This window comes from Scyliorhinus canicula, chromosome 7 (genome assembly GCF_902713615.1).
Source record: "Scyliorhinus canicula chromosome 7, sScyCan1.1, whole genome shotgun sequence".
Classification (NCBI taxonomy): Eukaryota; Metazoa; Chordata; class Chondrichthyes; order Carcharhiniformes; family Scyliorhinidae; genus Scyliorhinus; species Scyliorhinus canicula.
Genome location: NC_052152.1, coordinates 46,447,446 through 46,474,337, shown reverse-complemented (window position 1 = coordinate 46,474,337; position 26,892 = coordinate 46,447,446). Strand labels below are relative to the sequence as shown.

The 26,892-nt window shown below is 48.4% G+C and overlaps 1 protein-coding gene across 6 annotated transcripts in view; it reads left to right on the top strand.

The window, feature by feature from the left end:
• Nucleotides 1-26,892, top strand: part of stxbp5l (syntaxin binding protein 5-like) — a 721,261-nt gene that overhangs the window by 669,967 nt on the left and 24,402 nt on the right. For 4 of the 6 annotated variants that reach the window (XM_038801939.1, XM_038801935.1, XM_038801934.1 and 1 more), the window contains 3 exons: nucleotides 1,601-1,699; nucleotides 20,940-21,176; nucleotides 25,314-25,674. In XM_038801939.1, coding sequence (XP_038657867.1) covers nucleotides 1,601-1,699; nucleotides 20,940-21,176; nucleotides 25,314-25,674 — 697 coding nt within the window. The remainder of the gene's footprint in view (nucleotides 1-1,600; nucleotides 1,700-20,939; nucleotides 21,177-25,313; nucleotides 25,675-26,892) is intronic. The other 2 variants (XM_038801940.1, XM_038801936.1) reach the window with 1 other exon arrangement.

The following is a 26,892-nucleotide window of genomic DNA, read 5'->3' as shown; positions in this document are numbered from 1 at the left end:
GAAATATTCGTAACAGCTTTGTCTATTAATAAAAGGAGTGGAAATAAGGAAAAAGGAGTGGGTGACACAGTAGTACAGTGGTTAGCACTGTTGCTTCACAGTGCCAGGATCCCAGGTTTATCACCTGATGAAGGAGATACACTCCGAAAGCTAGTCATTCTAAATAAACTTGTAGGACTTTAACCTGGTTTTGTGAGATTTCTTACTGGCCCACTCCAGTCCAACGGCAGCATCTCCGCATCATTTCAAAGGGAGGTGAAGAGTGAACCATTTTGCCAGGAGTCACATAGGCCAGACAAAGTAAGGATGGCGGAATTTATTCCCTAAAAGACATTAGTGAAGGGCTTTGTACAACTGATAAGTAATGCAAACGTTTTGTTTCAGATGTATTTAATTAACTGAAATTACATTCCCCAGTGGCCATGATGGGACTTTTAATTCAGTTTGCCAGAGCGGTAGTTTAGGCCTCTGAATTGCTAGACGAGTAACATAACCACTATGCTACTTTACCCCAAATGGCCAAAGAAAACAAGTTGGAACTTCAGTAAATTTACTCACATGCTAAAATATACAAGTAATAATTAAACTATGGAAAGGAAACAGAGTCCTATGTAGGGTGCATTTAGCCGGCTGTTTCCTGGCGCTGCCAGCACCAAGAACGATCCTGCTATTAAATGGTACTCTGCTTCATTTCTGCGCCTCAGAGAGGAAAGCCCCGCCAAGGCAGAACTTCGTCCCATTTCCTACACTCACGGCTTCCACTTGCCAGTGCAGTGAATCCCCACCGCGGCGTCCAGAACCCCTCAATGGCCCAACTTACCAATGAGGGCATCCTCGAGCCCCTACGCACCCCATCTCATAAGAGCAGGGCACCCACAGGCATGATGACCAGATTCGGCAAACTGCCACCTAGTGCCAGAGTGACACCCAAGTGTCACTACCAGGGTGCCAGTCTGGCAGTGTTATGGTGCCTGTATGGCAGCTTGCCTATCGGTACCGGGCAAAAGAAATTGTAGCTACCATTTTAAAAACAAACATTATACAATTGTTTTATGTAGGGCTGGATTTACTGACCACCCCGCCACGTGTTTTTCGGCGGGGGAGGTGGCCCGTCAGCAGGATTTATCAGTCCCACCATTGACAGCACCCTCGCCGCCGGAAAACCCGTGCGCCGGCATGAACAGCCGGTAAATCCCACCCATCACATTTAATGAAATAGAAGAACCAAAGTTGCATTTTACTTTCAGATTTAAAAAATGAAGATTTTATTCAGTATTAGTATCAATACTGGTATCAGTCTTGCTTTTAAAGTAAACATTTTAATTGTGCATGACTGCATGTTATTCTAAACATGGCTGAGTAAACCTCAGCCTAATCTGGACTAATATAAAATGTGACAGGCTCCTGTGTCTGCCATGGAGGGATCAATGTCACAATTTCATCAGTCAAGCTCAAAACAGGTTACATTTCCCGACAGTGCCTGAATATGTCTCTTAATTATTATGGAATTTGCATCAGCAAGTGTTTTTTTTGGGCAGTTTTTGTTTTGACTGATTTCTATATAATAAATGTCCCTTTTGCACGCCTTTTGGGACAATAGGCCACACTTCCAGACGGGCAATGCTTCAGCAATTGCATGGCATCAGTATTTTCTCACACGATGAGCATCATGCTTCCTCATATTCATGGAGTGAGAAAGGTAAGACTAAGTTGTATCACTAAGTGATGAATGGTTTTAGTCCTGAAGCTAGCCTCCAAGCTAAATACCATTTAAAAAAAAAAGAGATTCCTTTATAAAATGATATTGTTTTAAATATACAAATATACATCATATTGTATTGCCAACTTAATATTGTTTTTGGCCTATGATTCATGAACTGAAATTGTAAATATTTTAAGTTTTCTTTTCAAATTTGAACTTTGAGTCTTGGACAATGCATCGGTAGTGTAGAGCAGCACGTGAAAACTAATAATCTTGCCACAAGATGTCAAACTAATAATCTTGCCACTAGATGTCCAAGATTTTTTTGCACACCTGTTTTCCTAGATTTGGCTGATCAAATGCATGTTTCAAACACTTAACCACAGCCTCTACCTTTCCAATGCATACAGCTAATGGTCCCGATCTGGTTGTAGCAGGGCTTCTAATGGCATCTGCTGGTAATTAAACTTATTCAAGCACATTTAAGCTTTCAATGTTTTGCCCCACTTTTTTCTGGAATCACAGGTTGATAATGTTGTAGCGAGAAAATAGAATATCTGAAACCTGAGTGACAGCAACCAATTGTATATCTCCCTACCAATAACAACTTGCATGAGAAAGTACTTTTATCATAGTAAATCTCCAGTTATATCTGAAGAAATAAGATTCCACATATATAGTAGTTAATTTTCTGTTCCAGAGGAATTGATTGGCAGCAATTAACAATTATTACTTTGTTAAAAGGGTGCCTATGCTTGTAATGACGAGGCTTAAATTTCTGTGGTGAGTTTAGTTCATCCCTACCATGCAAGTGTAGCAACTTCATGGTATACAATACATGTCAATGGTGAGGCAGATAGCAAAACCCTGTTTTGTGATGCTAACAATGGAGCAACACAACTTGGACAGAAATCCACATATTTGCTTCTTGCCGTAAGCATTTATCCATGAGAAACAGCAATTGCCACGAGTTGCACCATTATTTTGAGAGCACATTCTCGGCCAATTAGATTGTCAGAATTGAAACACACCATAATACTAGTCTAGCTCGATGCTCTAAACCAGAAAAGAGTACATTTTCTGTCCACTTTGATGCTGCAAAATATTAACTTAATCCTTCTCCAAATAATTAGTCTTTTTTTCCCCCAGTAACTTCTCAGCTCCATTTTTAATTCTTTTAAACCTATGTTTAGTCACTTTTTACCAAATAATGGGATAGGAAACATCGCCCCACATCTTTATTAATTAAGCTATTGACTATTGTTTTATCCTGAAGAAGTTTGGAAGGACAGCCTGGTAGCAACATCAGCCGCGATTCTCCGGAAAGATTTCTCAGTGTGATAGTGAGCGGGAATGCCGCAAGCTTCCTGGCGCTTGGCCCAATGAGGCCGCAACGCTATTCAATATTAATTGGTCCACTTAATGAGGCCCCACGGGTTTCTCGCTGTAAATGAAGACTCTCCGGCCAATTCACTGGGACCCCGTTCGCCAGCCCCAAGCAGCACTTTGACAGCCAATCCCAGTCAGCTTGCAACAATGGCCCCAAAAAAAACGGCCCCAAGATTCGGCGATGAAGACCTGGCGAAGCTCCTAGATGCGGTCAAGGCCAGGAGGGATGTCCTGTTCCCCCGAGGAGCCTAGAGGGTGAGCCACAGGGCAGCATGTGCTGCCTGGGATGAGATGCAGCCGCTGTGAGCTCGGGGAGTGTGACCAGGACTGGCCTCCTCTGCCATAAGAACGTCAACAAACTACACCGGGCAGCATGGGTGAGTTGACACCAACGCCCTCCACCCCCTCCCACCCAAGACCTTTCCATCCCCAGGTGAGCATCCGCCCCCCCCCCCCCAACTCTCCATGCAGTCCCTAAACCTCTTTTTAACCACCTCTCCCTTCAAACCTCTCTCTCTCTCTCCCCCCCCCCCCCCCCCCCCCCATCACTGTGAACCACATGCTTGGCTAACAATGCCCTCTCTGTGTCTCTGCACGAGAAGCTCTTGCACAGTCATTGAGAGAGGGCCCAGACTGGCGGAGGCGTGCCGAACTTAAGAATCCTCACCACCTTCGAGGATCAGGCCCTGGACGTGAACAGGGTGAGGACAGAGCGGTCACCAACGCGGAGGTTGTTAGAAGCCGTGGAGGTGAGGATCCACCGGACCCCACCTGGAAGACTTGTCAAACATGAATTGTTATTGCCTTACTGACTAACCCAACCCTCCCACTGACCACATGTCCATTCTCCTGCAGGTCCTCCTTCATGCGCCGGCCCATCCGGGGTGGCCCCCTCTCCAGTCTTCCAGGAGAACACCTCACAGGAGAGCTCGGGGGAAGACATAGCTGTCATCCCCACCATCCGCCAGCACAGAGACATACACCTCGGTGGGAAACATGAGTGGTCAGGCTTCTGGGGCACAATCTGGTGAGCACACATATCTACATATACACATCAGATGAAGGCAGGAACCCAGGGCGAGACAGCTGTCGGAAGTCTGCTGGATCCCAGGACCCAGCTGGGTCCCAGCCTGATGCTTAGCTGCTGGTACAGAGTTACCCGGAGCTGATGGAGATGTTAGGGTGCGGCCGGGACATTCTGAGGGAGATGTCAAAGACATACCAGCAGGACCACAGCCGATTGGTGGAGTACTAGAGGCTATGGGTGCAGGAGATGTTGCCGACAATGCGTGGCCCTGAGGCCAACACTGCTAGGGTGGCGTCAGCAGTGGAGAGCCTGGTGCACGACGTTGGCACCATTAGTGAAGGTGGCCAAGATGTCACACAGTCGGTGACAGACATGGCTGAGGGTTTCAGCAAAATGTCCAACTCACTGGGGAATGTGACCCAGTACCAGGCTAACTTTGATGAGATGCTGCCTGATATTTCCTCTCTCAGATGGGAATGGCCGAGGTGCTGCAGAGCTTGTCCCAGTCGTAGGTGGGCATTGCTAAGGGGTTGTAGAGCATGGCCCAATCACTGAGGAGCATCGCCAAGGACGTGACAGCATGATGCAGACATCGAGGAGCTGCTAGGGCTGACAGAGCCAAATGATGCAGGAGCAGCCGGGGCTCGAACCCTGGTGCCCTTTGGGTACCGAGGGGGCGCTGGGTGCCAACCCGGACCCATCCCGTGGAGTGAAGATGGTGACCACCAGCTCCCCCAAGTTCCACCCTCTGATGAGGCCGCGCCTCGAGATCACATGAGACAGGATTTCAAGGACTTCAAGGCTGTGCTTGTGCCTCGACAACTGCGCTGGGCCGTCCAGCCCCAGAGGATGCCTGTCAGAGGCATCGAAGGCCACGGGGTGAGATACGCAGCTGGCTGCTTGCACCTTGGATGTGCATCCTGGGGAGACACCTGGACATAGTGGTAGAGCTAGGAAGGTGAGCACATTGAGGATCATTGAGTGAACCGGGGCAGGGGGCAGAGGGTGGGGGTGTAGATAGGGGGTGATGAGGAGAGTGGGTGACACCATCGGGAGTGAGGAATTGTCTGATACCTGTGACACATTATCAGCACAACCAATATGATGCCTCTGTCACTTTCTTCCACTATGCAGGTTGACCTTTGAATCTTTGGTCCACTTTTCCAGGCATTCCCCCTCCCCATAGCACGCACCCACCCTCCTGCCGTGGATATGTCCCTGGACCTGTGTCCCATCCCCTGGATATTTGGATGTTGGCTGTTGTGTGTGTGGTGTTGCCTCCCGCAGTGTTCAAGCACAGTGTCCATGCATCAAGCTGTGATTGGGATGAGAGGTAATGACTCCCAGATGCTACATGGCCGCCAAGGGAATCCATTTGGGCTGTGTGAAATGCTCACTTAACCACGATTGCCAATTCCCTATTATCAATAGCCTTCAGCCGCATGGCCAGAGTCCTCGGTAGCCAGTGGGTGGTCTGTGGGGCAAATGGGCAGGGGCTAGGGTCGCCCCGGAACGGGTACACAAGACCGAGGGTTTAGCATGCTGGTGATCCGTGCGGTTTCCCCTCCATCGCCTCCACCCCCCCCTTCCCATGGTGGCCCAGCCCTCCAGAGGGTGCCAGTCCCACCCCCTCTGCTGAGGATCCCCCCCCACCTAGCACTGGGGTGGCACTAATCGGCGCCAGCTTGACTACTTGCTGAGGAAGCCGATTAATCAATGGAAGCCATTGGATATGGGGTCGCTCTCATTAATTGTATGGAAATAGGACTTAAGTGGTGATAATTGGTTTCTCATAGAATCATTGAATTTACAGTGCAGGTGGAGTCCATCAAGTCAGCACCGGCCCTTGTAAAGAGCACCCTCCTTAAGTCCACGCCTCCACCCTATCCCCGTAACCCCCACCTAACCTTTTATTTTGGACACTAAGGGTAATTTGTCGTGGAAAATCCACCTAACCTGCACATGATAGGAGGGTGGGAGGAAACCGGAACACCCAGAGGAACCCCACGCACACGCGGGGAGAATGTGCAGACTCCGCACAGACATTGACCCAAGCCGGGAATCGAACCTGAGCTATGAAGCAACTGTGCTAACCACTGTGCTACCGTACTGCCCCAAATCCTTTCTCGCCACACTACAGTGAGATCCCGATTTTGCCTACGGGAGCGGGCATCGCCAACAGTTTGCCACCTGGAACGGTTCTCGTTTTCTGCCACTCCCACTATTCACCGGCCTCATTTTGCTCGAGCGAGAACGCAATGAGGCCAGGGAATCGCGCCTATCGTCTCTGATTTCCCCACAGCTGAGGAAACTTTGACTGCAATTGTGGTCGGGATTCTCCAGGATTCGCGATCGGGTGGAGAATAGCACATTGTCCCAAAATTAGGATTCATGTTGGGCATCAAACCTGGTGTGAGTCTTTGGACACGTCCCACCGCCTATAATGGGATTCCCACCCTGCGACAGCCTGAACACACAAAGCACTAATAAGCATTCATGTGAATAACAGGTTGGCCCGTTTCACCAGTTGCCTGTGATGCTCCACCCCCCACCCACCCCCGTAGCCATGAGTTCCAAAGGCGTGATTTGATGCATGTATTTAAAGACAAGTTCCTGATGCCATAGCTTTTGAGGGGGAGTAAGGAAGTAAGTGCCTTTCAGATTATTTTTGGGTTGCTGAGGGGTGTATGTCTAATGACCTGGGGATAATAGGGATCGATTTGGTGACAAGGGTTTGTACTCGGGTGAGGTGGGGAAGGTGTCACCCCTGGGTTCAGGATGCTGTGGCTAAAGCTCCTAGTCTAGCTGTGAAAGACTAGCAACTCACTCTTTACATGTTACTTTCAGGCTCCTGACTATTTACACTGTTGAATGCTGTCACTTTCACGGAAAGCCATGAGGTCTCCTGGTCAAGTAGATTTCCATTCACCACACCCATCTGGAGATCCTCATCATTGTATCAGCACTCTCGTCAAAGAGAAGGGCATGGCCAAGCTGAATCACAGGGCCATCAGGTGCTGGGACACCGCATTGGACTTCTTAGATGCACAGCTCCACAGCAGATGAAGCAGGAGATTAGCATAGCTGAGTTCACACAATTCACGCATGCCCCAATGGCTGCTGAAATCTTTTTGGCACAAGCCCTGTCAGGAAGAAGATGGTGTGATGTTCAATGCTGATCATCCACTGGCTCTCTTGTACCCTCCCAGAATCCAGACAGCCTCTAGGAAGAGGGAACCATAGGCAGGGTTTGAGCCTTGCGGCAATGGGGCCCCTTCGGGACGTCCACTGTCACCAGAACATGAGACTCGACATTACTTGGGGAATAAAGGGAGAGGTCACCTGAACTGGAGGCAGCGGATAAACATTAGGGGACAGGGGACAGTGCAAGTGACCATGCTAGATTCCTGTAATGGCCATCAGCACAGTAATGCAGCGCTGGATGCCGGGAATGGTGAGGGTAGCTAAGCAGTCATATGCAGGATGACCATGGGATTAGGGGTGAATGGATGGTCAAGGGATGCATGACCTTGCTGATTGTGTCTCTCTCTCTCGCCCTGCCCCACCCCTCACAGATATGAAATTCGAACATATCCAGCAATGCTTGCTGTCTACCTGGCTCCTCCAACATGGTGACGAGAGTGCCAGGGAAACCCCAGGCAGAACACTGCATGACAGGAGCCTTCCCCAGAACAGCTGGGGCCAGTCGGTGAGGTTCAAGTGACGGCCCGACCGTCCATCAGGCCAAGGGGGGAATGAAGGTGGCGCATCTGAAGTCTTTGTGTCTTATCATTGGTGCAGGTCCTTCGAGGAGCTACCGGATAACATGTCCTGACGATGACTTCACCTAAACAAGGAGACCGTGCAGCACTTGTGCCAGGTTGCGGCGGTCCTGGCACCATGAGGGGTAGGAAGTGGAGATCCACTCCCGGTGGCCATTAGGTTTTATGCCTCTGGGATGACATGCTAGAGTAGAATGAGGAACATCAGGCCTCGTCGGATGAGGAAGGTGATGAGGGTGTCCAGGTGCAGCCTATGGAGGACCAGAGCTGACTTGACAGACTGGCCACGGTCATACAGAGCCGCTGAACCAAGAATAATCTCATCCAGTCACAATTCACTGACTAGGAGGCCAACAATCCAGCAGCTACATCACTCTGAGTCCTACTGTTCCATGACCTGTTTAACTCCCTTACCCTTTCACCCCCCTTCTCCTTATACTTTCACCCCTCCTTACTCTTTCACACCCCCTTACCCTTTCACTCACCTCTTCCATCTAACCTTGCTCCCTCCTACCCCCCTGCCCTTCAACCCCTCCCACCTTCCCACGACCATGGCTCCCCTCCAAGGGCCATCTCAGCATCACAGCAGAGTGATGGACCTGGAAGTGACCAGCTGATTTCCACATCCTCTGGCCTGTGGTGCCCTTGGCAGGGGTCCTCTGGAGGGCCTGGACCTGGCTGACCTTCGGGTGTCACATGTGACAGTGTGTCAGCCTGTTCGGCCCACTTCCAAGAAGACCAGCCAATGACAGGAGGAGGGGGATACTGAAGGACTGGAGACTTCCAGTGTCTCCCTGGCGGGGGGCCCCGAGAAGGATTCCATCACTTTCTCCTCCCTCCGGTCGCTTGCTGACCCCTGGTCTACTCCGTGGGATGGAGCTCCAGAGGCCTCAACGTCATTTGATGTTGCCATTCCTGGAAGCCCGCCATCGTCTGAATCATGGTTCCAATGCCCCCAGCCATGGTGCTCTGTGACTATGACATGTCCCTCAGTAACTGAGATGTGTCCCTCAGTGCCTTGGGCATGTTCCCTTGTGTCTGGGTAGTGTCCCTCAGCATCCAGCCAATTCTCTTGATGCCCTCAGTCACCCTTTGTGACTGGGCCAAGCTCTGGAGCGTCGCAGCAATGTCCATCTGCAGCTGGGCCATGTTTGCCTGCGGCTGGGCCTTCCTGCCACGCGCCTCAGTAATGGACCCCAGGCTTTCCACTGGGTACACCATCCTTGTATTATTGGTCTGGGTGCCATGCATTTTCAGCAACATCTCCTGCACATTAAGGCGATTGGACTCCACCAGTTGCACTTGAAGGTGATAGAAAATTTGGGCAGCACGGTAGCATGGTGGTTAGCATAAATGCTTCACAGCTCCAGGGTCCCAGGTTCGATTCCGGCTTGGGTCACTGTCTGTGCGGAGTCTGCACGTCCTCCCCGTGTGTGCGTGGGTTTCCTCCCACAGTCCAAAGATGTGCGGGTTAGGTGGATTGGCCGGGCTAAATTGCCCTTTGTGTCCTAAAAAATAAGGTTAATGGGGGTTATTGGGTTACTGGTATAGGGTGGATATGTGGGCTTAGGTAGGGTGATCATTGCTCGGCACAACATCGAGGGCCGAAGGGCCTGTTCTGTGCTGTACTGTTATTAAAAAAAAGTTGGTGAAATGCCCTCTTTAGAGTCTGGCTATGAATTTGCACCTGCAGCAGTGATGGAAATAACCTTTTCCAGAGGCGCGATATTTGTCTTGGGGCAACTGTTCCCTGGGATTGAGCAGCCCTCCGACTGGCCACTCCCTCGGGAGTTCCTGCCTCCACCTGATATGCCACAGCATATGTGTGGTGTTCACCAGAGGGTGACTCAGGAGCATGTCTGCTAACATATTCCACCGAGGTGATTGTTTCTGTGTTGGTAGATGGTGCAGGTGAATGCAGTGCTGAGAATTCAGTGTCCTCACCGTAGATGTGCATGAGGGGTTGGACGGGGGGGGGGGGGGGGGCATGGAGTCTGGATGGCCCAGCCTCATCTGCTGGGGATCCTGGAATACAAAGGACATGGTGTCAGCTCTTGGGAAGAATAACTCCGTGGGAGATGAAAGACACACTTGAGATAGAACATCTGGGTTAAGTTGCTTTGGACTCTCACTTATTCGGTATATGCCAGCCTCCATGTCAGCAACTGCTCACTCCGTTGCCTCCCACGCGCGTTCTATGGCCCTCTGCTCAGATTGGGTGAGGGCACGTATTCTGCGGATACTCCCACCTGTCTTCTGAAATTCCCTCCTGTTGTGACCTGTTTTATCCTTGGAGATGCAGAAAGGACAATGTGAGGGACCAGCAAGCCAGGTTTCAGGGTGTTTATACTGGTGGCAAATGTGGGCAAGGTGCCTAGCCAAAGAGATGTGGCGAGGATTCCTGGGGAATGGGATCTGAGGGAGATGCTGTTGGTGTGTTTGAGGGTTACAAGGATTTAGGGGCAGATGGCAGGGTTAGGACTGGAGTAATGCCAGAGGCACAGAGGTGGTTACCCACCCCAACAGCTCAAAGGAGGTCATTCATCTTCTTTCTGAATTTCATGCCAATCATCCTGGTCCTGCTGCCAACACTTACTGCCTCTGCCATCAAATCCCAGGCTTGGTTCTTGACAATTGACTGATTTCTGCAGCCCACCGTGGGGAACAGGATATCCCTTCTCTCCTCAGCTGTGTCCAGCATCCTTTCAGTGTCGCCATCCAGGAACCTTGGTGATGGTTTTCCTGCAGCTACCTTCTTAGCTGGAATGACAGCCTGTGGTGATCGGCATGCTTAAAAACTGCTCCAGTTTATCAGACTAACAAGATGATCCCCAACCCCAGCGAATCTCTCCCTAGGGAATTAGAAATCTGGTGAGATTCACGTGGGCAGATTGATAGTCTATTTGCATGCTGTGAATCTCGCTCCTCCAGTGCTCATGGTGCCTGCCGGAAGCACGCCAGTTTTCCTACTGGTGGGAGCACTTTGTCATGGTCCGGGAGGATCACGCCCATCTGTTAGCAAAGTCTGGAAACTTTTTATCCATTGGCATGTGTCTGGTGGCCACCTTTATTACAAACCAGACTCCAAATCCAAATGCTCTCAATTGAGACCAAACTTATACCAGTGAACAAACAATGCCTAAATTAAATCCACTCAAGTTTTCCAATTCAGTCAGCATTTATTCACGATGCAATATAGCACTAATGATGTTATAAATTGATTTTCAATAATTATTTGGTAAAGATAGTATAAACAATAACAAGATAAATGATAAATTTATGATTTTTTTCAAGCATTGAGTTTTAATCAGGAACCAAATAAAAAAAATACACTTCTAAAAATTGAGTGCTGTGGGCATTCAATTTATTAATTCCTATTCCCCTTTATTTTTGGTGCTGTTATATCTCATGTGGCAATTTTATTTGTTTACTCATTGCAAACAAATCATGCCGATACTTAACTTTTTATTTACATATCAGGTAGTGTTATTACAATAAAAATATTGTTTGTTTTTAAGTTCTGAATATATAAATGGTATATAGCAGTTATCGAATAGTGACTAATTTTACTAAACCATTCAAACACAGTGTAATTATTGGACCTGAGCTGGCAAATACCATATGGTAAAGGTACCAAAGGAAAGAGAGATCATAGCATGATAGACTCTCACATTCAGTTTGAGAGTGAGAAATATTTGTCCATAATAAATATCTTAAATGTAAATATAGGCAATTAAATGTGTATGAAGACAATGTTGGCTAAAGTAGATTGAATGGGGATATGGTAAAGAGCCATGGCAGACATTTAAGAGATATTTCATAATCTCAACAAAGGTATATGCCCATTGCGGAAAAAAGACTCCACCAGAAGGATGAACCATCTAAGGTGGTATCAAACTGGGGGCCGGGGAGAGTGTACAATGCTGCGAAGGTTAGTGGTAGACTAGAAGATCTGAAAAGTTTTAGAAACCAGCAAAAGATGACTAAATAAAATAGTGATAAATGAGAGTATGAGAAAAAGCTAGCAAGCAATATCAAATCAGGTAGTAAAATCTTCTTAAATTATGGAAAAATGAATAGAGTAGCTAAAGTGAGAATTGGTCTCTTAGCGGGTGAAGCTGAGGAACTAATAATGGGAAATATGGAAGTAGCGAGACTTTTTTAAAGTATTTTGCATCTCTTCACAATATAGGACTCAAAAAGCTTCCCAGAATAGTAGAAAATCAAGAGACAACAGGGAGGGAAAAACTTAAAGCAGTCACTACCACTGAGAAAAAGTAATGGGAAAACTAATGGACTTCGTGCTCCTGATAGCCTGTATCCTAGGGTCTCAAAAGAAGTGGCTGCAGAGATAGTGGATGCATTGGATATAATCTTCCAAAATTCTCCAGTAAGAAGCAAGGTTCCAATAGATTGGAAAACTACAAATGTATTGCCTCTGTTCATGAAAGGAAGAGAGCAGAAAGCAGGAAACTATAAGTCAGTTAACGTAATGTCTATAATTGGGAAAATACTAGAATCTATTATTAAGGAAGTAGTAGCATGACATTTAGAAAAAGTAGTACAGGCAGAGTCAGCATGGTTTTGTGAAAGAGAAATCATGTTTGACAAATTTATTAGACTCTTTGAGGCAATAACAAGAAGGGTGGATAAGGGGAACCAGAAGATTTAGTGTATTTTGATTTCCAAAGTCATTCATTAAGATATATAAAAGTTTTGGGGACTTCCGGTTGCGGCTATGACCAGCTAAGTCGCACGTTTGGCTGCTCCTGTTAGGAAGGTGTTTTCGGGCCGATTGGAGGGCCCCTAACGGCGCTGGAACGGCAATTCCCGGTGGGGGAAGGTTCCCAGAGGAGAACCCCGTCAAATTTATGGTCGTCACCCGAAGTGGGGCAGGAAAAAAAGCGGCAGCAGCTCCCCGAAAAAAGCGGGGGAAGAAATCCAAAATGGCGGCCGGCGGCGCACCCGAGGACTGGAGGAAATGGGCGGAGGAGCAGCAGGCCGCTCTCCTGCACTTCTTCACGGAGCTGAAAGTGGAGCTGCTGGAGTCGATGAACGCGACGACCACCAGGCTGATGGGGGCACAGGCGACCCAAGAGGCGTCAATTCGGGAGCTGCAGCAGGAGATGACTGTGAGGGAGGAGGAGGCCACGGTCCTCGTGGGAAAGGTGGAGGTGCACGAGGCACTCCACCTGAGATGGCAAAACCGATTGGAGGAGATGGATACCCGCATGAGGCGGAAAAACCTGAGGATCCTGGGCCTGGCAGAAGGGCTGGAGGGGTCGGACCTCCAGGGGTATGTGGCAGAAATGCTGGGCTCACTGATGGGGGCAGGGGCCGTCCCTTCGCCCCTGGAATTGGAGGAGGCCTACAGAGTAATGGCCAGGAAGCCAAGAGCAAACGAACCCCCGAGGGCGGTGCTGGTTCGGTTCCAGCGATTCAGTGACCGGGAGAGGGTGCTGAGGTGGGCCAAGAGAGAGAGGAGCAGCAAATGGGAGAACTCGACGGTGAGGATCTTTCAGGACTGGAGTGCGGAGGTGGCAAAGCGGCGGGCCCGGTTCAATCGGACGAAGGCGGTGCTGCATGCCAAGAGAATTAGATTCGGGATGCTGCAGCCAGCGCGCTTGTGGGTGACCTACAAGGACCAGCACCACTATTTCGAGTCCCCGGAGGAGGCGTGGGCCTTTGTCCAGGAAGAAAAGCTGGACTCGAACTAGAACCAGGGGATGCTTGGCGGTCGTTGCCGCTCTGGTACTTTAAGCTGGACACGTGGCTTTCTGTTGGTTGGATTTTCACTTGGCCGTATTTTTGGACCCTTTTTGTTCTCTATACCAGTTTTTTCTCTCTTTTTCCTGTTATTTATAATGTTATGGTGGGAGGGCGGGGTGGGGGGGGGAGTGCCGGGGGTATGTGTCTCTTGTGGGGTTTTTGGTTGTTTTGTATTTATCGGTGGGAGATCGGGGACGGGGGTGGAACTGAAGATGGAGGGGCGGGGAGGGGCAGGGCGAAAGCGCGGGCTTTCCTCTGGTTTCCCGCGCACGGGGCAGAGGAGGGAGGGGGGTGGGAGTAAGGGGCGTGGTCAGCAATGGCTCCCTTTCCCGCGCTGGAGCGGGGTCATGGAGGGGTGGTAAGGGGGGGGACATCCCCCATGCCGGGAGGAGCCGGAGTGTGGCAGGGGCAGCCGGGTCAGCGTAAACCAGCTGACTCACGGAAGTACTATGGAGGGTGCGTCGCGGCTAGGAAGGGTCCTAGCCTGGGGGGGGAGGGGGTGGGGGGGGGGGAAGGGGGGGGCCACCGGGTTGCTGCTGAAAAGGCCAGGGAGGAGAAGTTGAGGACTGGAGGGGTGGGGGGGGGGGGGCGCCATCGCCATGGGGAGCGGGTCAGAAAGGGAGGGCTGACTCGGGGCGAGCAGGTGACAGGATATGGCTAGTCGGCGGGGGAAAGGGGCGGGCTGCCCTTCGACCCGGCTGATCACTTGGAATGTGAGGGGGCTGAATGGGCCGGTCAAGAGAACGAGAGTAATCTCGCATTTGAAGGGGCTGAAGGCGGATGTAGCAATGCTACAAGAGACCCATTTGAAGGTGGCGGACCAGGTCCGCCTGAGAAGGGGGTGGGTGGGACAAGTGTTCCACTCAGGACTGGACATAAAGAACCGAGGGGTGGCGATCCTGGTAGGGAAGAGGGTGTCGTTCGTGGCGGCGGAGGTGGTGGCGGATAAAGAGGGTAGATATGTCATGGTGAAGGGTAGGCTGCAGGGGGAGAAAGTGGCGATGGTTAACGTGTATGCCCCGAACTGGGACGACGCTGGCTTCATGAGGCGCCTACTGGGCCTCATTCCGGACCTGGAGGCAGGGGGCCTGATCATGGGGGGAGACTTCAACACAGTGCTGGACCCCGTGTTGGACAGATCGAGTTCAAGGACGAGTAGGAGGCCGGCAGCGGCAGAAGTGTTAAAGGGGTTTATGGAGCAGATGGGAGGGGTGGACCCCTGGAGGTTTGGGAGGCCGAGGGCGAGGGAGTATTCCTTTTTCTCCCATGTCCACAGAGTCTATTCTAGAATTGACTTTTTTGTATTAAGCAGGGGACTGATCCCGAAAGTACGGGAAGTGGAGTACTCGGCCATAGCGGTCTCAGACCACGCGCCACACTGGGTAGATTTGGAAATGGGAGAGGTGCGAGACCAGCGTCCGCTGTGGCGTCTGGATGTGGGGTTGCTGGCGGATGAGGAGGTGTGTAAGAGGGTCCGGAAGAGCATTGAGAGATATCTGGACATTAATGACACGGGGGAGGTGCAGGTGGGGATGGTATGGGAGGCCCTGAAGGCGGTGATCCGGGGGGAGCTGATCTCCATACGGGCACATAGGGAAAGGAGGGAGAGACAGGAGAGGGAGAGGCTGGTAGGGGAGCTTCTGGACGTGGATAGGAAATATGCGGAGGCACCAGAGGAGGGGCTGCTGGGGGAACGGCGTAGTTTGCAGGCTAAGTTTGACCTGTTGACCACCAGAAAGGCGGAGACACAGTGGAGAAGGGCGCAGGGCGCGGTTTATGAGTATGGGGAGAAGGCGAGTAGGATGCTGGCGCATCAGCTCCGCAAGCGGGATGCGGCTAGAGAAATTGGGGGAGTAAGGGAGAGAGGTGGGAACATAGTGCAGAAGGGGCCAGAAGTAAATGGGGTTTTCAGAGACTTCTATAAGGAGCTGTATCGGTCAGAGCCGTCGACGAGGGGAGGGGGGATGGAGGGCTTCTTGAACAAACTGAGGTTCCCCAAGGTCCAAGAGGAGCTGGTAGAGGGGCTGGGGGCGCAGATAGGGCTAGAGGAGCTAGTCAAGGGGATTGGGCATATGCAGTCGGGGAAGGCGCCGGGGCCAGACGGGTTCCCGGTGGAATTTTATAAAAAATATGCGGATCTGGTGGGCCCTGTGCTGGTGCGAGCCTTCAACGAGGCATGGGAGGGGGGGGCTCTGCCCCCGACAATGTCGCAGGCACTGATCTCTCTGATCTTGAAGCGGGATAAGGACCCCGTGCAGTGTGGGTCATATAGGCCTATCTCGCTCCTGAATGTGGACGCCAAGCTGCTGGCAAAGATCCTGGCTACCAGGATAGAGGATTGTGTGCCAGGGGTGATACACGAGGACCAGACGGGTTTTGTGAAAGGGCGGCAGCTTAATACGAACGTGCGGAGACTGCTAAACGTCATCATGATGCCGGCAGTGGAGGGGGAGGCGGAGATAGTGGTGGCATTGGACGCGGAGAAAGCATTTGATAGGGTGGAGTGGAAGTACCTGTGGGAGACGCTGGAGCGGTTTGGATTTGGGGAGGGATTTATTAAATGGGTGAAGCTGCTATATTCGGCCCCGACGGCAAGTGTAGTGACGAATGGTAGGAGATCGGAGTATTTTGGGCTCCACCGGGGGACCAGACAGGGGTGTCCCTTGTCCCCCCTGCTCTTCGCACTGGCAATTGAACCGTTGGCGATGGCACTGAGGGGCTCAGGGGGGTGGAGAGGGCTGACAAGGGGTGGGGAGGAGCACCGGGTATCGCTATACGCGGACGACCTGCTGCTATACGTGGCAGACCCAGAAGGGGGAATGCCGGAGGTGATGGAACTGCTAGCAGAATTCGGGGACTTTTCGGGGTACAAGCTAAACTTGGGTAAGAGTGAGGTATTTGTGATACACCCAGGGGACCAGGAAGAGGGAATCGGGAGACTCCCGTTGAAGAGAGCAGGAAAGAGCTTTAGATATTTAGGGGTGCAGGTGGCAAGGAACTGGAGGACTCTCCACAAGTTGAACTTCTCTAGGCTAGTGGAACAGATGGAGGAGGAATTTAAAAGGTGGGACATGGTGCCGCTGTCGCTGGCGGGCAGAGTGCAGTCCGTTAAAATGACGGTCCTCCCAAGGTTTTTGTTTTTATTTCAGTGCTTGCCCATCTTCCTTCCTAGGGCCTTCTTCAAAAAGGTGACGAGCAGCATCATGAGCTACGTGTGGGCGCACGGCACCCCAAGGGTGAGGAGGGTCTTCTTGGAGCGGAGTAGGGAGAGTGGAGGGCTGGCATTACCCAACCTTTCGGGGTATTACTGGGCGGCTATTGTGTCGATGGTGCGCAAGTGGATGATGGAAGGGGAGGGGGCAGCTTGGAAACGAATGGAGAGGGCGTCCTGTGGCAACATAAGCCTGGGGGCCCTAGTAACGGCGCCATGGCCGCTCCCTCCCACGAGGTACACCACGAGCCCGGTGGTGGCGGCCACCCTCAAGATCTGGGGGCAGTGGAGGCGACACAGGGGGGAAGTGGGAGGTCTGATGGAGGCACCGTTAAGAGGGAACCATAGATTCATCCCGGGGAACATGGACGGGGGATTTCAGAGCTGGCACAGGGTGGGCATCAGGCAGCTGAAGGATCTGTTTGTGGATGGGAGGTTTGCGAGCCTGAGAGAGCTGGAGGAGAAATTCGGGCTCCCCCCGGGAAACGTGTTTCGACATTTGCAGGTGAAGGCATTTGCTAGCCGCCAGGTGGAAGGGTTCCCCTTGCTCCCCAGCAGGGGGGCGAGCGATAGGGTGCTCTCGGGGGTCTGGGTCTGAGGGGGGAGGATATCGGACATATACAAAGTAATGCAGGAGGCTGAGGAGGCATCAGTAGAGGAGTTGAAAGCCAAGTGGGAGGGGGAGCTGGGAGAGCAGATAGAGGATGGGACATGGGCTGATGCCCTGGAGAGGGTTAATTCTTCCTCCTCGTGTGCGAGGCTTAGCCTCATTCAATTTAAGGTGCTACATAGAGCCCATATGACGGGGACAAGGATGAGTCGGTTCTTTGGGGGTGAGGACAGATGTGTCAGGTGTTCGGGAAGTCCAGCGAACCATGTCCATATGTTTTGGGCATGTCCGGCACTGGAGGAGCTCTGGAAGGGGGTGGCAAGGACGGTGTCGAGGGTGGTGGGATCCAGGGTCAAACCAGGATGGGGACTTGCGATCTTTGGGGTTGGGGTGGAGCCGGGGGTACAGGAGGCGAGAGAGGCCGGAATACTGGCCTTTGCGTCCCTAGTTGCACGAAGAAGGATACTGATACAGTGGAAGGACGCGAGGCCTCCAAGCGTGGAAACTTGGATTAATGACATGGCAAGCTTTATCCAGTTGGAAAGGGTCAAATTCGCCCTGAGAGGGTCGGTACAAGGGTTCTTCAAGCGGTGGCAGCCTTTCCTCGACTTTTTGGCTCAAAGATAGGGTGCAGAGGTCGCAGCAGCAGCAACCCGGGGGGGGGGGGGGGGTGGCAACAACGGGTGGTGGGTTATTTAAGATTGCAATGCGGACAAATTTGTTCGCAGTTCATGTTTGATGTTAATTGTTGCTTTTGTTTGTTTTTTTGGGGGGGAGGGGGGGAGGGACAGCGCACGCGGGGGGTCGGGCGGGGGGGGGGATATCTGTTAAGAGGGAATATTGTGTAATAATCTATGGTCAGGGGGGGGTAAGTATTTTCATGTAAAAAAATCTCTTCAATAAAAATTATTTTTAAAAAAAAGATATATAAAAGTTTTGTGATACGCGAGGGTATCCCCAAAACCCAGAAGGGTAATTTGGAACATTAGGCCTTAATCGTTTATTTTGCAATTTGCTATAATGTGAGGAAAAAAATATGGAAACCACTGAGGAAAGGTCCAGTACTGTTGTAATCATTCAAATAAAAGAATGTTTATTAACTTGTAAAAACTTACAAGTAAGCCCCAATACAAAAAAAATACACTTAATTACAATAATGGCTACATACACTCAGTATCCTTGAATTAACACTGTTCCTAAACTCTAAGAAATGTCCCTTGTCCCAAAACAGCATCTCATAGTTTAACTCTATGTGCCCAATCCAGAAAATAGTTACCACACACGAGTTGTATCTTTAATTTTGGAAAGCCTTTCTTCTAATTCATCATAGACTTTCTGAGGTTTTCAAAAGGCAACTTCTAGCCTTCAATCATGCTTTCGGGAGAGCTTCTGTTTCCATCTGGGAGTGACTATGTTCATCAGCTACTTTTCCTACAGTACAGAGCAAACCCTGCTACTGATATACCATTTTTCCCTTTTGATCTCATTCTATCTAAACCAGGGGTGGGCAAACTTTTCCATGCAAGGGCCACATTCAGAAATTCACAATTCACAAAGGGCCGCATAGTATATTAAGTAAAATAATTACTTCACCCGGTTATGATTCTGGGCGCCTCATATAGAACATAGAACAGCACAGAACAGGCCCTTCAGCCCTCGACGTTGTGCCGAGCAATGATCACCCTACTCAAGTCAACGTATCCACCCTATACCAGTAAGTAACCCAACAGCCCCCCCCCCCCATTAACCTTAAAAAAAATTAAAAAAAAAAAAAAAAAAAAATATTTTTTAAAAAAATTTTTTTTTTTTTTTTTAATGACTTGGTGGGCCGCAGAAATACCTTTGGCGGGCCGCATGCGGCCCGCGGGCCGTAGTTTGCCCACCCCTGATCTAAACAATACACCTTAGAAATCAGGCTTTTAGCTGTTAAGTGTTACAGACATTCATATGTCTCCACTTTGAACTCATCTCTTCTGCCATTTTTAACACTTATAATTCTATACTTTATGTTCTCCACCTTACTAAAGTACATATTTGTTTGCCCTGCTGTTTAGCTAATTCGCATATGTAGACCCTCCAGGCAGCTGCACTCTTATCAATTTCCTTTTATCCAATTATACAAACTATTTTATCCAAGCTTCAGTCTTTATTTTATTCAATTCTTAAATCTTTACTTTAGTCAAGCTTCTGGACAAGTTACTACATAACATAAGAGCTTGTGGTGTTGGGGTGTATTTTTTAATCATGGATAGAGGACTGCCTATCTAACAGGAAACAGCGAGTCAGGATAAATGAGTCATTTTCAGGATGGTAAACTGCAACAAGTGGAATGCCAGGAGGAACAATGCCGGGTCCTCAACTATTTACGATCTATAGTAATGATTTGGATGAAGGGACAAACTACTGTAGCCAAATTTGCTGAGGAAATGAAGATAGATAGGAGAACAAGTTGTGAGGAGGATACCAAGCGTCTGAAAATAGATATAAATAAGTTCAATGAGAGGGGAGACATTTGGCAGAGGGAGTATAATGTGGGGAAATGTAAGGTTGTCCATTTTGGCAGGAAGACTAGAAAAGCAGAATATTATTTAAATGGAGAAAGGCTGCAGAATGCTGCAGTACAAAGGAATCAGGATATCCTTGTATATGAATCACAAAAAATCAACATGCAGGTACATTAAGTAATTAGGAAGGCAAAAAGAATGTTGGCCTTTATTACAAGGGAAATGGAAATTAAAAGTAGGGAATTATTGATACGACTGCAGAGGGCATTGGTGAGACCACACTTAGAGTACTGTGTACAGTTTAGGCTACCTTACTAAAGGAGGGACAAACTTGCATTGAAAGCAGTTTAGAGAAGGTTCAGTAGGCTGATTTTTGTGATGAAGGACTTGTCTTATGAAGAAAGGTAGAGCAGGTTGCGCCTATAATCATTGGAGTTTAGAAGAATGCAAGGTGATCTTATTGAAACAAGATTCTGAGGAAACTTGACAAAGTCGATGCCAAGAAGATGCATCCCCTGTGAGACAGTCATATTTAATACTAAATGAGGAGGAATTTCTTCACTTAAGGGTGGTCAGTGTTTGGAATTCTCTTCCCCAGCGATCATTGAATATATCCAAGGTTGAGTTACACAGATTTTTGATTAACAACAGAGTCTAGATTTATAGGGGAGCAGGCAGGAAAGTGGAGTTAAGGCCACAGTCACATCAGCCATGATCTTACTGACTGACGGAGCAGACTGAAGAGATTGATGACCTACTCTTGTTCCTACTTCTTATATTTTTATTGATCTCATAGCAACAAATCATAGTACACAACTAACAAACAATTCAGAAAATTCTGGATACACTTATCAAACCCTGCAATACTGAGAAGAATGTATATATGTCATCTTTTTAATTGCTCCTTGATCTTGGGTAATTTTATTATTCACTGGGTTTATGCAGAAAGTAAAGAAAATTCTGTTAACCGGTCCCGAAGTTCCAGTGTCTCCAGCATTGACAAAGAATCAAAGGAAGCTATAACTGCTCTGTACTTTATGGAGTCCTTCAGCCGGAAGATGGACTCTACCCTCTCACCATGTCTATGGGTTGGCACCAGTTTGGGTACGGTTCTAGTCATCTCCTTGAACATACCTCCAGAGGAACAAAGGCATTCTGAACCACTCATGGTCTCTCCCAGCGGTAAGATTTTGTTTGTATTTAGCTTACAAAGTAGTCTCTCATTATGAAGTACATTTAGTGAAGTTCAAAAGATATTTCCTGATCATGACATACAGCAACAACAAAGGTAACATGTATTTATGTAGCACTTTTAACATTGTTATAGTGGACTTAATGACACAATGGCCTCTGGTATGTTGCATTGATGGAGCACCTAGGTATGCATTTCCACCTGCCCCAAGAGCCTCCCCTATCCCAGCTGAATTTCCCCTGAAACTGGTATTAAATCCATGAACATTAATATAGAGAAAGCAAAGAACAAAGAACAGTACAAGAACAGGCCTTTCGGTCCTCCAAGCCTGTGCCGACCATGCTGCCCATCTAAACTAACACCTTCTACACTTCTGGGGTCCGTATCCGTCTATTCCCATCCTATTCATGTATTTGTCAAGGTGCCCCTTAACGTCACTATCGTCCCTGCTTCCACCACCTCCTCCAGCAGCGAGTTCCAGGCACCCACTACCCTCTGTGTAATAAACTTGTCTCGTACATCTCCTCTAAACCTTGCCCTTCACACCTTAAACCTATGGCCCCTAGTAATCAGGGGCTGGTTTAGCACACGGCTAAATCGCTGGCTTTGAAAGCAGGCCAGCAGCACGGTTCAATCCCTGTACCAGTCTTCCCGAGCAGGCGCCGGAATGTGGCGACTAGGGGCTTTTCACAGTAACTTCATTTGAAGCCTACTTGTGACAATAAGTGATTTTTTTTTCATAGAATTTACAGTGCAGAAGGAGGCCATTCGGCCCATCGAGTCTACACCAGCTCTTGGAAAGATCACCCTACCCAAGGTCAACATCTCCACCCTAGCCCATAACCCTCTAACCCCATCCAACACTAAGGGCAATTTTGGACAGTAAGGACAATTTATCATGGCCAATCCACCTAACCTGCACATCTTTGGACTGTGGGAGGAAACCGGAGCAGCCGGAGGAAACCCACGCACACACGGGGAGGATGTGCAGACTCCGCACAGACAGTGACCCAAGCTGGAATCGAACCTGGGACCCTGGAGCTGTGAAGCAATTGTGCTATCCAAAATGCTACCGTGCTGCCCATTTTCATTTCAATTGACCCCTCTACCCTGGGAAAAAGTCTCTGACTATCCACTTTGTCTCCTCATAATTTTTTAAACCTCTATCAGGTCACCCCTGAACCTCCTTCATTCCAGTGAAAACAAACCCAAGTTTATTCAACCTCTCCTCATAGCTAATGCCCTTCATACCAGGCAACATCCTGGTAAATCTCTTCTGCACCCTCTCTAAAGTCTTCACATCCTTCTGGTAATGTGGCAACCAGAATTATACTCCAAGTGTGGCCTAACTAAGGTTCTATACAGCTGCAACATGACTTGCCAATTTTTATACTCAATGCCTCAGCCAATGAAGGTAAGCATGCCATATGCCTTCTTGACTACCTTCTCCTCCTGTGTTGCCCCTCAGTGACCTGTGGACCTGTACACCTAGATCTCTCTGACTGTCAATACTCTTGAGGGTTCTACCATTCACTGTATATTCCCTACCTGTATAAGACCTTCCAAAATGCATTACCTCACATTTTTCCAGATTAAACTCCATCTGCCATCTCTCCAAATGATCTAAATCCTGTTGTATCCTCTGACAGTTGTCATCGCTATCCGCAATTCCACCAACCTTTGTGTCGTCTGCAAACTTACTCATCAGACCAGTTACAGTTTCCTCTAAATCATTTATATATACTACGAACAACAAAGATTCCAGCAGTGAAGCCTGCGGAACACCACTAATCACAGACCTCCAATCAGAAAAGCACCCTTCCATTGCTACTCTCTGCCTTCTATGACCTAACCAGTTCTATATCCACATTGCCAGCTCATCTCTGATCCCGTGTGACTTCACCTTTTGTACCAGTCTGCCATGAGGGACCTTGTCAAAGGCCTTATTGAAGTCCATATAGACAACATCCACTGCCCTACCTGGATCAATCATCTTTGTGACCTCCTCGAAAAACTCTTTATCAAGTTAGTGAGACACGACCTCCCCTTCACAAAGCCGTGCTTCCTCTCGCTAATACGTCCACTTGCTTCCAAATGGGAGTAGATCCTGTCTCAAAGAATTATCTCCAGTAATTTCCCTACCACTGACGTAAGGCTCATCAGCCTGTAGTTCCCTGGATTATTTATCCTTGCTACCTTTCTTAAACAATGGAACAACATTGGTTATTCTCTAGTCCTCCGGGACATCACCTGAAGACAGTGAGGATCCAAAGATTTCTGTCAAGGCCTCAGCGATTTCAGTATTCTAGGGTAGATCCCATCAGGCCCTGGGGATTTATCTACCTTTATATTTTTCAAGAGGCCCAACACCTCGTCTTTTTGGATCTCAATGTGACCCAGGCCATCTACACACCCTTCTCCAGACTCAACATCCACCAATTCCTTCTCTTTGGTGAATACGGATGCAAAGTATTCATTTAGTACCTCGTCCATTTCCTCTGGCTCCACACATAGATTCCCTCGCCTGTCCTTCAGTGGGCCAGCCCTTTCCCTGGCTACCCTCATGCTTTTTATGTACGTGCAAAAAGCCTTGGGATTTTCCTTAACCCTATTTGCCAATGACCTTTTGTGACCCCTTTTGGCCCTCCTGACTCCTTGCTTAAGTTCCTTCCTACTTTTCTTATATTCCACATAGGCTTCGTCTGTTCCCAGCCTTCTAGCCCTGACAAATGCCTCCTTTATCTTTTTGACTAGGCCTACAATATCTATCATTATCCAAGGTTCCCAAAATTTGCCATATTTATCCTTCTTCCTCACAGGAACATGCCGGTCCTGAATTCCTTTCAACTGACATTTGAAAGCCTCCCACATGTCAGATATTGATTTACCCTTAAACATCTGCCCCCCAATCTGGGTTCTTCAGTTCCCGCCTAATATTGTTATAATTAGCCTTCCCCCAATTTAGCGCATTCACCCTAGGACCACTCTTATCCTTGTCCACTAGCACTTTAAAACTTACTGAATTGTGGTCTCTGTTCCCGAAATGCTCCCCTACTGAAACTTCTACCACCTGGCTGGGCTCATTCCCCAATACCAGGTCCAGTACAACCCCTTCCCTAGTTGGACTGTCTACATAATGTTTGAAGAAGACCTCCTGGATGCTCCTTACAAAGTCTGCCCCATCCAGGCCCCTAGCACTCAGTGGGTCCCAGTCAATACTGGGGAAGTTAAAGTCTTCCATCACAACAACCCTGTTGCTTTTACTCCTTTCCAAAATCTGTCTACCTATCTGCTCCTCTCCCGCTGCTGTTGGGAGGCCTGAAGTAAACCCCCAACATTGTGACTGCACCCTTCTTATTCCTGATCTCTACCCATATAGTCTCACTGCCCTCTGAGATGTCCTCTCACAGTACAGCTATGAAATTCTCCCTCTATCCTGCATGAAACATCTAAATCCTGGAACGTTTAGCTGCCAACCCTGTCCTTCCCTCAACCAGGTCTCTGTAATGGCAACAACATCATAGTTCCAAGTACTAATCCAAGCTCTAAGTTCATCTGCCTTCACTGTTATACTTTTGCATTAAAATCTATGCACTTCAGGCTACTAGTCCCGCTGTTTTCAGCAACACCTCCCTGTCTGCTCTTCCTCAGAGCCATATTTCCTAATTCTCCCTCAATCTTTTCACTTTCTGACCTATTGCTCCAGTACCCACCCACCAGCCATACTAGTTTAGACCCTCCCGCAGTCTCCTATGCTATAACTGGAAGTATTTTATGTTTCGACCAGGAATATGCATTATAATGCTTTCAATCATGGATTCCTTATAATGAGAGTAACTGAATTTGACAAATTAGAATTATTTTTCACAAACAAGTTAAAATTAAAACAATATTATTTGTGTCATTGTCTACATTCCATGTGATACACATGGAATGTTAGAACACTTATTTCAGGGCATGAAGTCAGAGTATAATCAGATATAAATGTTAATATGTTCATATTGGTATGTCAAAGTATGATCAGATATAAATGTTAATATATTCATATGATCAGATACTTGTATTAAATTTCACTCGCGATATTGGTACTAGTAGGCACTACATATAGGTTTTATATTTTTTTTCAGGAACAGTGTTAATGTTGAAAGGAGCACTACTAACATTTTGCTCCTTGGATTCTCTGGGTGCTTTAATACACCCCCCATATGAAGTGTGGAGGGATCCAAACAGTGAAGATAAAGATGATAAAGGACGGAAAAGAAAACTAGTAACATTTTCACCTTCTTCGTCTCAGGAAATGGGGGATCACCAGTATGTAGTTCTGTGCTCAGAGAAACAGGCCAAAGTTTATTCTCTTCCATCTCAAAGCTGTGTGTATGTACACAACATCACAGAGACTTCCTTTGTGTTACGTGCAGATATGGTAACTATGTGCAACAGCATCTGCCTGGCTTGCTTCTGTGCTAATGGACATATTATGACCCTAAGGTAACTTTCATATACTCTAAATAACTACACTTGGTTTCCCCATGATACTTTCTTAATTTTATTTCATCTATTTAATATTGTGAAGTTATATTTTTTAAGTTTTTTCATAAAAATTTGTATTCTACATTTTCATGTAATTTCTCCCCTTTTCCCAATTCAAATCTCCCAAAACTACAAATCAGTTGTTTGGGAAATCAGGGAACATGGTTCTTACATTCTTTTTTTCTCGAGTAGATGAAGTGAGAGATCTTGGCAAGTGCACAGATCCCTCAAGGTAGCAGTACAGGTCGATAATGTTGTAAAGGCATATGGAATGCTCTCCTTCATTGGCAGAGGTATAGAATACAATAATGGTGGAACTTTATAAGACACTGGTGAGGCCACAACTGGAGTATTATGTGCAGTTCTGGTCACCACATTACAGGAACAAGGTAATTGGTCTGGGGAGAGTGCAGAGAAGATTTACTAGAATGTGGCCAGGGCTGGAGAATTGTAGCTATGACGAGAGATTGGAGATGTTGGGGTTGTTTTCCTTGGAATAGAGAAGGCTGAGAGGTGACATGATTGAGGTTTACAATATTGTGAGGGGAAGAGATAGAGTAGACAGGTGGAACCTGTTTCCCATGGCAGAGAGTTCAAAATCTCAAGCTCATTGAAGGATTAGAGGGGACATGAGGAAAGGCCTTTTTACCCAGAGGGTGGTGGGTGTCTGGAATTCCCTGCCTGCATTGGTGGTGGAGGCAGAGTCTCTAAACTCTTTTAAAAGACTGGATCTGCACCTTAAGTGCTGCAAGGTACAGGGCTATAGGCCATGTGCAGGAAGATGGGATTAGAAAGGGCACCTGCATGTCTTTGGGTCGGCATATACAATATGGACCAAAAGGCCCCCTTCTGTGCTGTAAAGTTTCTATGGCCGACACATTGGTTGGCACTGCTGCCTCACAGCTCTAGGGACCCAAATTCAATTCCAGACTCGGGTGACTGTCTGTGTGGAGTTTACACTTGCTCCCCGTGTCTGCGTGGGTTTCCTCCGGGTTCTCCAGCTTCCTCCTACAGTCCAAAGATGTGCAGGTTAGATGGATTGGCCATGCAAAATTGGCCCTTAGTGTCCATAAGGTTAGATGGGGTTACGGGGATAGGGTGGAGGTGTGGACCTAAGGGTGCTCTTTCCAAGGGCCGGTGCAGACTCGATGGGCCAAATGGCCTTCTTCTGCACTG